We start from the raw sequence: 12,534 nt of genomic DNA on the forward strand, positions 1-12,534 counted from the left end.
TGTGTGTGTTTAAATACACATAGGCACAGGCATACAGACTCCTCCTCCTGCACCTCCTCCTACACCTCCTCCTTTGATTGGACTAGATACTGCTCAGCATGGAGGAGGCGGTGGAGGGATGATTAAGATGGATAGATTTGGTGGGAGCTGAATGAAGGCGCTTATTCTCCGATGAAGGAGCGGAAAAGAACAAAACGGAAGCCTGTGGTGAGGTCGAAGAGGAAAAGGGAGAAATAGAGGGGTGGGGGGGGAGTGAGTGAGTGGAGGCTGGAGGAGGAAGAGAGGAGAGGGAGGGAGCCATAGAAAAACTGAGAGAGAACAGGGCAGCCAGAGGCATGGAGCCAGAAAATTGCATTGTGTGCTCTGAGATTTGTTTATCTCTTGGGTCTTTGTCTCTCTCTCTCCCTCTCTCTGTCTGTATCTCTCACTTCCTCCTCCATGCTATCTCTCTTCTGCCTCTCACTAGCCCCCTGTAGTCTCCAAGTCTCATTCGGATTACTTTTCACATTTTCTCTCTTTCTCTCTCGCTCTCTCTCTCTTTCTCTCCCACACACACACACACACACACACACACACTGACACCACACTACACCTTTGACACACCACATTCCCTCTCTAACTATTATGAATGACCCTATCTTTAATTTATTAGTTTCTCTATTTATCATCTGAGTGTGTGTGTGTGTGTGTGTGTGTGTGTGTGTGTGTGTGTGTGTGTGTGTGTGTGTGTGTGTGTGCTCGCGCGCCTGTGCCTGTCTATCATATGACTGTTAAGTGTGCATACGCAAGTGAGTGTGTGTCTGTCACATGCCTGCTGGGGCTGAGTCCGAGATGTGTGCACACTCATGCTGGTGTCCATCATACTGGTGTAGAGGGGCTTTTGTGGCTTTCTCTTTGGCACTCGGCTCATTTCTTGACAAATATTGAACTGTCAGCAGCATTATGCAAACGAGGCCTCGCGCCTTTGATGGCACTGGCGCCCGTGGGAGGCGTTTGCATTCGCCATCAAACGGTACAGGGGAAACACGTCCAAAGCACTTCCTCATTTGATGGATGATGAAATTATGCCGGTTATGGCGACAAAATGAAATGGGTGGGCTCCGTCCCATTTGAATGTGCCGGCAGCATTAATCAAAGTGATTAAATTATTTACTGTTTTTTTTTTTTTGTAGCTGGAGAATAGTGCCATTGTATCACCGGCTAATTGTGCACTCACTTGCCTGTAATTGTTAAGAAAAAAAATTATTGCTCAGTCACTCAATAATAATTAATCTCTAATTAAACAGATATGTAAGACAGACAATAAGAAAAGAACACAGCAATGCCTGTTGTAGGTGTATAATGGACATTCCACAGTATGTCTATGTAGCTGTTGGTGTATGACATCTTGTCACCTAGCTGCAAATGTCATCATGTTTTTTTTTCTGATGTCAAAGCAGTTGTAATTAAAAAGAAATCGTGGTCCAAGATGGTGCAACATTGGTATGGCGCAGATGAGACACAGAAAGGATGTATCTCAATGTCTCCCAATGGGCTATTTAAGTTCCTTAGCATCCTTTCTCTGGTTATACAGTTATGTGCAGAATAACAGCAGTGTGTTTTAAAAAAATGAATAAAGCTCAAATTCCTTAAAATAGCTGTTAATTCCATAATATCAATGCATTGGGAACACTGCACATTCAATTTCAAATCAAAACATGACCATAATTGATATACCTTTACAGAAAGTGAAGAAAAAGGAATGTTAGGCTGTTCAAAGAAATAGCAGTGTTTGCATTTTGCTCAAACATTTACTGTATGAACTGAAAAATGTCTCAAGATTTTGCTTTACATGGAGTCGACCAACTACTGGCACCTGTGAACAGGTATTCCAGCCACGATTGAATTACATTTTGGAATGTAATTCAATCCTTCTGGGCTGGAATACCTGTTCACAGGTGCCAATAGTTGGTCGACTCCATGCAACACAGATGTGAAGCAATTCTCAGAAATAATGGTAATGCAACTAGATATTAGTGCAGTGATTCAAAGTAAAGCAAAATCTTGAGACATTTTTCAGATTATACAGTAAATGTTTGAGTTTGTAACGAAAAATGCAAACACTGCTATTTTTTTAACAGCCTAACATTCCTTTTTCTTCACTTTCTGTAAAGGTATAACACAAACTTGATCAATTTTGGTCATGTCTTGATTTGAAATTGAATGTGCAGTGTTCCCAATGCAGTGATATTATGGAATTAACAGCTATTCTAAGGATTTTGAGCTTTATTCAATTTTTTAAAACACACTGCTGTTATTCTGCACATAACTGTAGTTTCACAATACAATTAATGTTTTTTATTTAGATATTTAGACATTTGTATATGGTTTATGAGACCTTGCAAGGTTTTGAAATATACCTACCTTGCATATAACTCGGGGATATATGCAGGAGTATTCAGTGTAATTAGAATGTTTTGAACCTTGATCAAAGCTAATGCTAACAACATTAAGCACTGAGTTTTATCAGTTGCCCAGAACTTACATATCCTACCCTGCTGTGAAGCAATGTAGCTGTGATTCTTATCGGACGGTGACAGGGTGTCTTGCGGATCCTCAGGCTTTGTTCCTAGCTGGAATGACATAGCTGGCCATGGAAAAATGTCTTACTCATCGGAGTCGCTTGTGTGTGAAATGTAGGGAAGCTTGAGGCTCCTGTTTGTGAGGGGGGAAAAGAACCCGCGGCAAATGTTTAGTAGGAGTTAAGGCTGAGAATGACACACAAATGTTCTTCATGCCTGTGTCATGTCCTTAGCAGTAGGCCGTGAGTGGAAAATGTGTCTGTAAAGTCATTGTAGCGACAGCATGACGTTGTACGACGTGTTCGAGTGGGCCTTCTAAATCTGCTAGACTGGAAAGATGGTCAGACAAGAGTGGGAACAGAACGTGGAGGCGAGTGACAGTGGCCATGCTGTTCTCAATTCCCTCCCACCTAATTGCTAGCACGCCTCAAAATCGTCTTGTTCTTCATCATCCTCGTGGCTGTCATTGCAGCCCTCCTCTTCATCAGATGTCCTGTTACTCAAGTTCTCCTCCGCATTGGACCATCAGGCCCGTGCCTTCAGCCACCTCCACTTTCATACACTGTGGCCTTGTACCTGTAGTACAGTTGAGTCAGAAGGGGCTCATCTGTTTGGCTACTATCAACAACCAAAGAATTATAATGAAATGGCATTTTGTAGTCGACTTCCGCTCCTTTCTTGCCCTTGCTCTCTAAATGCTACAAGTTCTGCCATTCTATGTTCGCAGAGTGTAGTCCATGCGGCCTTGGCTACAAATGTTGACATGTTACATACACTTCCCCTGCTCCTGTTGCACCATAATCTCTCCTGAACGGGAGATTTTGCCACCCTGTAGGGGCACAAAGGCTCTGAGATGGAAAACCCTGTGTGAACCGTCTGATTAACTGTTTCTTTCTTGTTCTCATTAAGATAAGAAGTCCAGGTCTCCTGCTGGGGACTTAGCCTTCCCTCCCAGCAGTTCTTCTGATGCTGCAGTGTGGCAAAGCTGTGACTGCCAATACGGAAGCTATGCCTCTGACAGGCCTACAGCTGATGGTGGCTAAGCTGTGGCTAAATGTGTTTTAGCTAACAGGACCACAATGAGCCTTTCTGATAGTTAAAGTCAAGCTGTGCTTAGTCTTAACTGTAACTTGTGTAATGCAGTTTCCGATATACCCAAAAACTGTAATTCAGTCAGCCTTATATATTGCATCAGCTCACGCAGTGCTAATGATTAACTACTGATGAGATGTGGGTACCTTGTAGTAAACAACATATTATCAGCTGTGTTTCTGATGCCAGCAATGACATTGTATGGTTTATCATTCCATTTCAGAAGATATAAGTCTAGTCTCAGGAGTTGAATTACAGTAGAGAATATGAATTATCCCCTACATATTTAGCATTAATTTGCATATGGCTTTATTGTAAGAAACAGTGTAAATTAGGTCTGTGGAGCCTTTCGTGCGTTCCACACAGATGAATTCATGTGTTTGTGTGTGAGGTGGAAATTACTAGCGTGGCTGTACATTCCATTCGCATGTGTTGCATGGTGACAAATGTGCTGGTGAGTGCATAATGTGCGCGTCTCGTACTTTCACACTTCCATCTGTTGGAGCTGTTTTCCTAGCGCATAAATAATTCACAGACGTGACCCACTCGTCTCCTCCGTCGTTGGCCTACCGAGCCGGAGGCGTGCTTGCGCTCCATCTCACTGGTGGAGGGTTTGCAGATGGGTCTGGTGTGGATTCCTCCCTCAGCAACCTGCTCTGCTGTGTGCGTGTTCCAGCAGCTGGGTGCGGCTCTGGGGAGCGGAGGAACCCGAGAGGAACGTCTCTCCTTCGGGGGGAACATCTCCTGGCCAGCGTCACAGGGACGGTAATGGGGATGTGAGTTTCCGGAACACACTCAAGCGTGTGGGGCTGGTACTGCCTGAGGTGTGTTGCTGTCCGAGGCTTTACCAGGAGACATCGTTTTCAAAGCACATGTGTATGCCATTGTGGAGGTGTTTTACAACACAAATGAACAATATTGGAGTGGGATGTTGGTTTAGAGTAGGAGCGTATCGGAGAGTAGAAGTAGAAGTATAGCTAAGGATACAGAAAGAGGAGAGAGTAGAAATGTATAGAGAAATGGCAGCTTTTCAAAAGAAACATTTTTGTGGATGTATATCGATTTTTTTTCTAACTACAGTGTCCGCAATCATGGTGATGCTAAGGGAGACGCTGCTGTTCTCATGTATAACGCCAGACTGTCAGGGTGTGGGAGTTGGGACTTCGCAGCCACTGAGCTGGCACCACTGAACAGAGTCGAGGTGAGAAGTAGGGGAAAGGTCCGCTGTCAGTGTGTGATGATCTGAGGACTCCTGAGATCAGATGATGCATATTCTGGTGTCATCACCTTTAATGAGCGTGGGCTTATGGGATATTAAGGGATTTCTTTATGCCGTTTTACTGCTGGAGTGTATCTGCAAGCTACAATCTAAAGGGCCCTCATTATACTGTGTTTTAGCGCTAATTTGTTCCCACCTGCTTTTGTTCAACTCTGAATGCAGGCACACGTCTCCAGTCTCTCTCTGGTTGATTTCTCTGTTCTGTGCCAATGTTCTCTGAGGTCACACCTGCTTGTTCTGCCACCCCCATAACTCAAACTCTTGGGGATGGGTTTTAAAACACACACACACACACACATACAGACACACACACACACACAGGACCCTTGACCTTGATCCTGATGACCTCTGACCTCTCGTCACTCCCCGTCCACAGGTACATCCGCACCATGTACCTGGGCATCCAGAGCCGTCGGCAACAGGAGCACCGGCGGCGCTTCTACTGGGCCATGATGTACGAGTACGCTGACGTCAACATGCTGCGCCTGCTGGAGACTTTCCTGGAGAGCGCCCCCCAGCTGGTGCTGCAGCTCAGCATCATGATCCAGAAGAACCGCGCCGAGACCCTGCAGTGTAAGTCTGCACCTGTCAAGTCTGATGACGTTGATTTGTTCTTTGTGAGAATGGCTGGACATATGTAAGAAATGGCTGGACATAGGGGTGGGAATCACAAAATAAAATGATGCTGTCATGATGCTTGGACCACGATAACGATAATATGAGGATAGAGTAATGTGTTAATGTGTTAAACGTTACATTGACACGTGTCACCAAGTCAGACCAGTAGGTCAAATTAGTCTGATCATCCATTTCAAGCACCTGCATGTTTGTGTGAATTGTCAAGGTATTCCATTAATTGAAATATGAATAAATGATATAAATTGACATATGAATAAATCTGTTTGCCGTGTATGTTCCCTGTTCACCAACATGTCTTTTTGTGTTCTGTAGGTGTGTCCTCTGTGGCATCACTGATGTCCTTGGCCTGGGTGCTGGCGTCCTACCACAAGCTCTTGCGCGACTCGCGCGACGACAAGAAGAGCATGAGCTACCGTGGCGCGCTCGTCCACATCTTCTGGCGCCTGTTCACCATCTCCTCGCGCGTGCTCTCCTTCGCCCTGTTCGCCTCCATCTTCCACATCTACTTTGGCATCTTTGTGGTGGTGCACTGGTGTGCCATGGCCTTCTGGGTGGTGCACGGCGGGACGGACTTCTGCATGTCCAAGTGGGAGGAGGTGCTCTTCAACATGGTGGTGGGCATCGTCTACATCTTCTGCTGGTTCAACGTGAAAGAGGGCCGGACGCGCTACCGCATGGTGTCCTACTACTTCCTGGTGCTGGCGGAAAACACGGTGCTCACCTGCCTGTGGTACGCTTACCGCGACCCGGCCACCACGGACTCGTACGCCGTGCCGGTGCTGTGCGGCGTCTACATGAGCTTCGCCTCGGGCGTCTTCTTCATGGGCCTGTACTACGGCGCGCTGCACCCTATGGGCCCGCGCGTGCGCCTGCAGGACGGCTCGTGCTGCGCCGAGCTTCTCTGGGGCATGCCGCTACCCCCCGAGGCCGAGCCCATGGCCCCGTCGCATGCCACGCCCAGCCGACGCTCCATGGGCGGCGGCGAGGGCGTGCAGACGGACGAGGACGAGGCCACTGACACCTGCCTGCCCGTGTTCCAGGTGCGCTCGCCCGAGCGGCCCACGGGCTCCAGTCGGCACTACCGAATAGAGGGGCCGCTCATCAAAATCGACATGCCCCGCAAGCGCTACCCGGCGTGGGACGCGCACTTTGTGGACCGCAGGCTGCGGAGGACCATAAACATCCTCCAGTTCATCACCCCCACGGCAGTGGGCATCAGGTACAGGGACGGGCCACTGCTCTATGAGCTCCTGCAGTACGAGTCCTCCCTGTGATGGCCGGCTCTCTCGCCCTGACCCCCCCCCTCTCTCTCCATCTCTCTGTCTGTCTTCTGTCTACATTTATAATTGCCAATCTCAGTTTTTTCTCTCTTTCTCTGTCATTTTCTTTAAATTGATTTTTTATCAAGCAGTTATACTTTTTCTGTGACAGGTATTCATTTTTCTGTGCCAAACAGAAGATGGAATGTCATTCAAGTTCAAGTTATGTGATTCTTCTGTGTAGGTGAAAAAAGGGAAAACATGTTGCAGAAGTGTTGCACAGACAGCTTTTTATCATTCTCCCTGTGGGTAACTGTGAGTGTAAATATTTTCTATATGTAAAGTCTATTATTGTGTTTTTGAGGTCTCTGTGTTTAAGAAGACATATGTGGTTCCCTATCAGGGCGAGCTATGTCTCTCTCTTTCTCATGGGGGTTGCAGTCATACAGTTTGTTTCCTCCTGCATGGGAGAGGATTCTGTATGTGCTTCTCTGATTGGGGGGAGGGTCTGTAGGGGCTCATTTGATTGGTGAGGGAATTGTGTGTGCTCACCTGATTGGAGGGAGGGTTGTATGTGTTCACCTGATTGGTGGAGGAATTTTGTATGTGTTCCTTATTGGTTGTGTATCTGTGATATTGGATGTTTACAACCAGATAAAGCTCATTCGGTGGGAATGATGGAGGCAGCACAGAAGGTCTGTCTGTACACACCCCCATTACTCAACTTGCGTTAACTGAGTGGGCCCCCAGCACAGCATAACCTACAGTAAATGATCCATAAAACTGTTAGATATCATGTGTTCACCCCAGAATGCCAAGAAACTGTATGGAGGTAGATTTCTTCTCAGTGAAAGCACAAATTTGCAGGATGCCTGCTGTTCTGTGAAGTCAATACTGCCCTCTACAGGACAAAAACCTGTACTGAGGACTCACCAAATTCCCCCCTTCTTTGACAAATCACACTGGCGTTATCTCTGCTTGCCTTAATAAACCCTCCTGTTTCCGAGAGTATATCATTCTGGAGTGAAATGGAGATCACTGATAACTATATGTGGCACAACTGACCATCTCCAGTTTATTTTTCAATGTAGCTCAGCACAGTAGATGTGAGCTTTAGAAAATCCTGGCCCTAAGCCATGATTGCACTGTATGCCTATACTTATCAGATCTCTTCTGAACAGTATAGAGGGTTTGGGCCAAAGCTCTTAATCTAATCATTTTTATTTTAATTAAAAAATATTTCTCCCTTAGCACATTCCATAGAGATCAGGCGGAACAAAATACATATAAAATACTTAATTTTATTGAAAAACTACATCAATACTGACATGTTTTTAAAATGTACTGAAGCAGGGTCTTTGACAGAAAGCACAATGTTAAATCAATGGCACATAAAGTTGTATGATGAGGGATTATTAGTTCATATCAAAACTTCTTTTCTTGCATACCAAAGGGCTTTCTTTATTTTCTCTCATAAAACTGAAAGCAACAACAGACATTAATTAATTTGAAAGCAACCAAACTAAGAAAAAGCACATTGTAGGCCCCTGTTTAACACTGTGCAGAGAAGTCCCCCAGCATTCGATGAAGACCTTCCATTCTGATCTTGTGTCCTCTCCATCATTCCCAGGCTCTTCCATGTGTTCTGTGCCATGTCACATATTCGGTTCTAAGTATGGAAACTGGGCTCATTTTTAAAGTAATAAACTCATAAGGTGCAAACGCATGTCATGGGTTCTCAAGGGGAACTCTGGCATGATCAGCTCTCAGAAAGGGAAAACAATCTCATTACTGTTATGCTCACTGTACTTTTTTTTTTTCATTTTCATTTACAAAATGTGTGAATATTTAAAAGAGAACTTTAAGTAGAGGTAATAGTAGATGTGTATCTTTGCCTGAATATACCTGAAACGCACCCAGAGTCACTGGCAGAGTCACGACTACAGTGCTCTGCTCTCCTGGTCTGCTCTGTGGAGCTTCCAACCTCCCGGCACACACAGGGCTCACTGCCACTGGTAGTATCCGCCAACAAGCCAAAACATAACCTGGTTGGTTGACGTCGCTCTTACATATGCACCTGTTCACTTTTGACAAAAAGTGCATTTGGCCCCTGTCACCAAATGTGTGGGGATATCTGACGAACTGCAAGGTGCCATGACAGTACCTCAAACTGAATCAAATGGTGCTATATTCCAACGGGGAATCTCTGATCGGGTCATCAGTGTTCCGAAGTGTTCACCTGCTGTTCCCTTTAGTGTATTTGAGAGCTCCCAGTGTAGCGCTGGGCTTCACCACTCTACATCTTAGTAAAGTACACTTTTAAGTTTTTAAAGTAGTGCAAGCTATGCAAGGGCATGCCTTGCTGCTTCTGCTGGTGTGTTGTACTGTACCTTAGTCCTATTTTTTCCTGTCAAATCTAAATAAGAACAAAAATATATATCAAATTTACAGTGTTGATTGAAAACCTGTCTGGGGTTAAGGGGGGGGGGGCTGATTCAGAAACTTGAACTAGTGGGGTGCAGCAGGTGAGGGATAGCCAGCTTGTGAGCCTTTGTGCCTGCCTAATGTCACCATGAGCAGATTTCCACTCTGCTTCCATCAGCTGGGGCGAGGGGTTTCTTGCCAGGGGGGGCCGGGGGAGGCGAGAGAGTCAGCTGCTGGGATGACCTGGAGGGATTTGTTCCCCTCCTACCTTCATACGCTGGCTCTGCATCACTTCGGCTCATTCCTGGTTGCTGCTAGCCCCTCCCCCACGGCAGGTTGTGGTACAGGTGTATTCTGACGCAGATTCCTACTTTAAAGAGTTTTTTGTCGTGCAGACTCATTTTGAACTTGTCTTCTTATGTGTCCTATTTAAAAGTGGTGTACCGAAACGGCCTGGGTGGAGATGGCAATGGAAGGGGCTGGTCATGGGTTTATCATGTGTAGTGAAAAAGAGAAAATCCACACATCTCTCGATCCATCTTCAACCTGACCTCATTAGTGATAACCTGCAACAGGCCCGTGATTGTCTCCCTCCCCTGGTCCCGTTTCTGCCGTGTTGTGTGTGTGTGTGTGTGTGTGTGCTGTGTTTTGTTTCTACTGGTACAGACAGGTGAATCTCCCATTGTAAAGATGTATTTAAAGTCAAATTATCTTCAGTGACCTGCACCAAAAAAAAAAGAAAAGAAAAAAAAGTGTACAGTTGGCTGCCTGGTGTGCCGACCCGACAGGTCCTATGGTGCATCTCGTGTCCTGTCCTGTTCTCCGACGAACTGGAGTCCCGTCCCCGGTGCTGCCACACTGTGACTGGTTTGCCTTCATCAGAACCTTCCACACTGCTCCCACTGTAAAACAACGCACAACTATGACAGTGTTATCGCATCCTCGCAGAGAGATGCTGATGTTGACGTCTGCTAACTGAACTCGCCTAGTATTGTCTCGTACAGTAAATACTCAAAGATAGACAGATAAAAGAGAGAGAGAGGTTTAACTTCCACTCTTTCTTGGTGCATCTTGATATAGTCACAGTGGAACATGCATTTTACCGTTCTAAACAATGTCTCCATTGAGAAATCCAGGAGATAATAGTTTTTTGTTTTTTTTGCGCTGTAGTAGTGCTAAGCACTATTCGACATTTCCTTCATTGAAGTTATTTTCATCATTATAGATTTTGTGTTATCCTGTAAATAGAATCCCTCATTTCTGGAAAGGAAGGTTTTTTGTTTTGTTTTGTTTTGTTTTTCCAAATGATGGCTTGTCACTGTAAAATAATTGAACAATGAGCGAATGTGTCACTGAAAGCTCTCTGCCGCAGTGATCTCGACAGTAACTCTGATACACTCCAGACATGGCCTTTTGTGTCCTCGTCCGTCCCGTTAGAATCATTTCCGTGGTGCCTTCCCTAATGTCGGTGCTTCTGACCGCCAAGGCAACCAGTTCAGCCAACAACAATGCCAGTATTTTTGATGTGCCAATGCAGTTCAAGGCAAAAAGACAACCAGTCTGCTGTACATTAATAAGGCGTGACGTACTAACATGAGAAGCAGTTGTTGATAAACAGTACATTCCAGTATTGCAGTTTTAGCATGTTGTGTTAATGTGTTGTAGGATCAGATGTGGTTGACTGTCCTCTGAGTACATGGGTGATAACTGGAAAGATAAAGCAATACTGGACATCAGCCAGCAGCATAGAAGTATTCACCTTTGCTTTGTCTTTCCATCTAGTAAAGTGCTGTCACATCTGTCTTTTGCTTTTTGAAAAAAAGTGAGAAGTTAGCACTGTGTTTAATTTCTGTGTTTATGAATCAAGAGATGCCATGTACTTTTAGTGAGTTTATGTTTCCTTAAGTTTGCCAAAAGTATATTGTGCCATGGTTGAAATGAGTTGAACTTTTTACAAGTTTTTTATATTTTTGTATTATTCTTTTTGTTCCATGTACTGTATTGTTGTGCTTCCCCATGTCATGGGGTTTGGAAACCTTTACCTGAGGGAGTGTGAGGTTTATGCGCTCAGGTGTGTAAGGTCCTCCATGTAGCTACCCTACTCCCAAGGTGCTCACTGGGTCACCCAAACGTGCCACCATGGAGCTGTTCTAATGTGGTGCAATCTCACTAAAATATCCGCCTGGTGCTGTTAGTGTCCAACTTCTCCAACTTCTGAGGTTCAACGTGTAATCATCTTTACACCCGTGATGAACACCTTGCCTCTCCACTACACCCATTCTCCTCACTTGCCTCAGTCTTTCTATGTGTTGCACATAGGGCCTGATAGTAGAAGTGTAGAATTGTAAAATAAAGCCTAATTGGCAGATTTTCTAAATCATGTTCCCTGCTTATGTTTCCTTCAAAAGCACCATGAATCCTGTTTTCTTCCTGTAGGTTACATATTCACTCATGCTTTACAACTCATTTACCACATGTAAAATGATGTTCATCACCGCCTATTTTTATCGTATGCCTTTGTTATCAGATGTCCAGTATTACTCTATTCCTAAACATTTGGGAACAACACTGTCAAGGTGCTAAAAGTCAAACCTCTTTTTTTTTGTCAAAACTAGTATTAGCCGTAGGATATGTTCCTGTGAAGCCTTACTGTAGTTGGATCTATATAGATGAAAACTCTGAAAACAAATTCAGCTCGTACATAGGGGTTGGAATACCTGTACCTGTTAATGTAAATTTTTAAATTGTGTTTCACTTCTGTGTATATATTTTGTCTGGTAAAGATTGCTTTTTGATAAAAAAATAAAACAAACAAATAAATAAATAAAAATAGATATGTACATACAGTGGCATGTTAACGTTTGGGCACCCTTGGTCAACATTTCTGTTAATGTGAATGGCTAAACAAGATTACTTTTCTATTTTCATCTTTAAGGGTCGCAAAATAGCAAAAGGGGAAATGACCTGAGGCAAAAATGTAGGCACCTTGCAAGTACATGCTCAGTAACACCCCTGTTGGCTAGTACAGTATCCCATCATGTAAATGTTTTTTGTAGCTTTTTGAGTCTTTCAATTCAATTCTTATTTTGGAGGTTTTCCCCAATTCCCACCTGGTAAAAGGCCTCTAGTTAGGTCAGATTCTTGGGCCGTCTTGCATGCATTGCACTTTTGAGGTTTATCCACAAATCTTCGATTATGTTGCTGTGAGGGCAATAAAACCTTTAGCTTGCGCCACTTGCATGACATTGTAGGTTTGGAGGTGTGCTTAGGATCACTATCA

General features: G+C 44.6%; 1 protein-coding gene across 1 annotated transcript in view; it reads left to right on the forward strand.

Annotated features, from left to right (window-relative positions):
• xkr6a (XK, Kell blood group complex subunit-related family, member 6a) overlaps positions 1 to 9,299 on the forward strand; it is a 30,834-nt gene extending 21,535 nt beyond the window's left edge. Inside the window, exons 2-3 of the mRNA XM_048227816.1 lie at positions 5,309 to 5,505; positions 5,884 to 9,299. Of these exons, the coding sequence (XP_048083773.1) occupies positions 5,309 to 5,505; positions 5,884 to 6,845 (1,159 nt within the window). The 3' untranslated portion in view covers positions 6,846 to 9,299. The remainder of the gene's footprint in view (positions 1 to 5,308; positions 5,506 to 5,883) is intronic.
• The last annotated feature ends 3,235 nt before the right edge of the window (positions 9,300 to 12,534 follow it).

This window comes from Alosa alosa, chromosome 19, assembly GCF_017589495.1.
Source record: "Alosa alosa isolate M-15738 ecotype Scorff River chromosome 19, AALO_Geno_1.1, whole genome shotgun sequence".
Lineage (NCBI taxonomy): Eukaryota > Metazoa > Chordata > Actinopteri > Clupeiformes > Clupeidae > Alosa > Alosa alosa.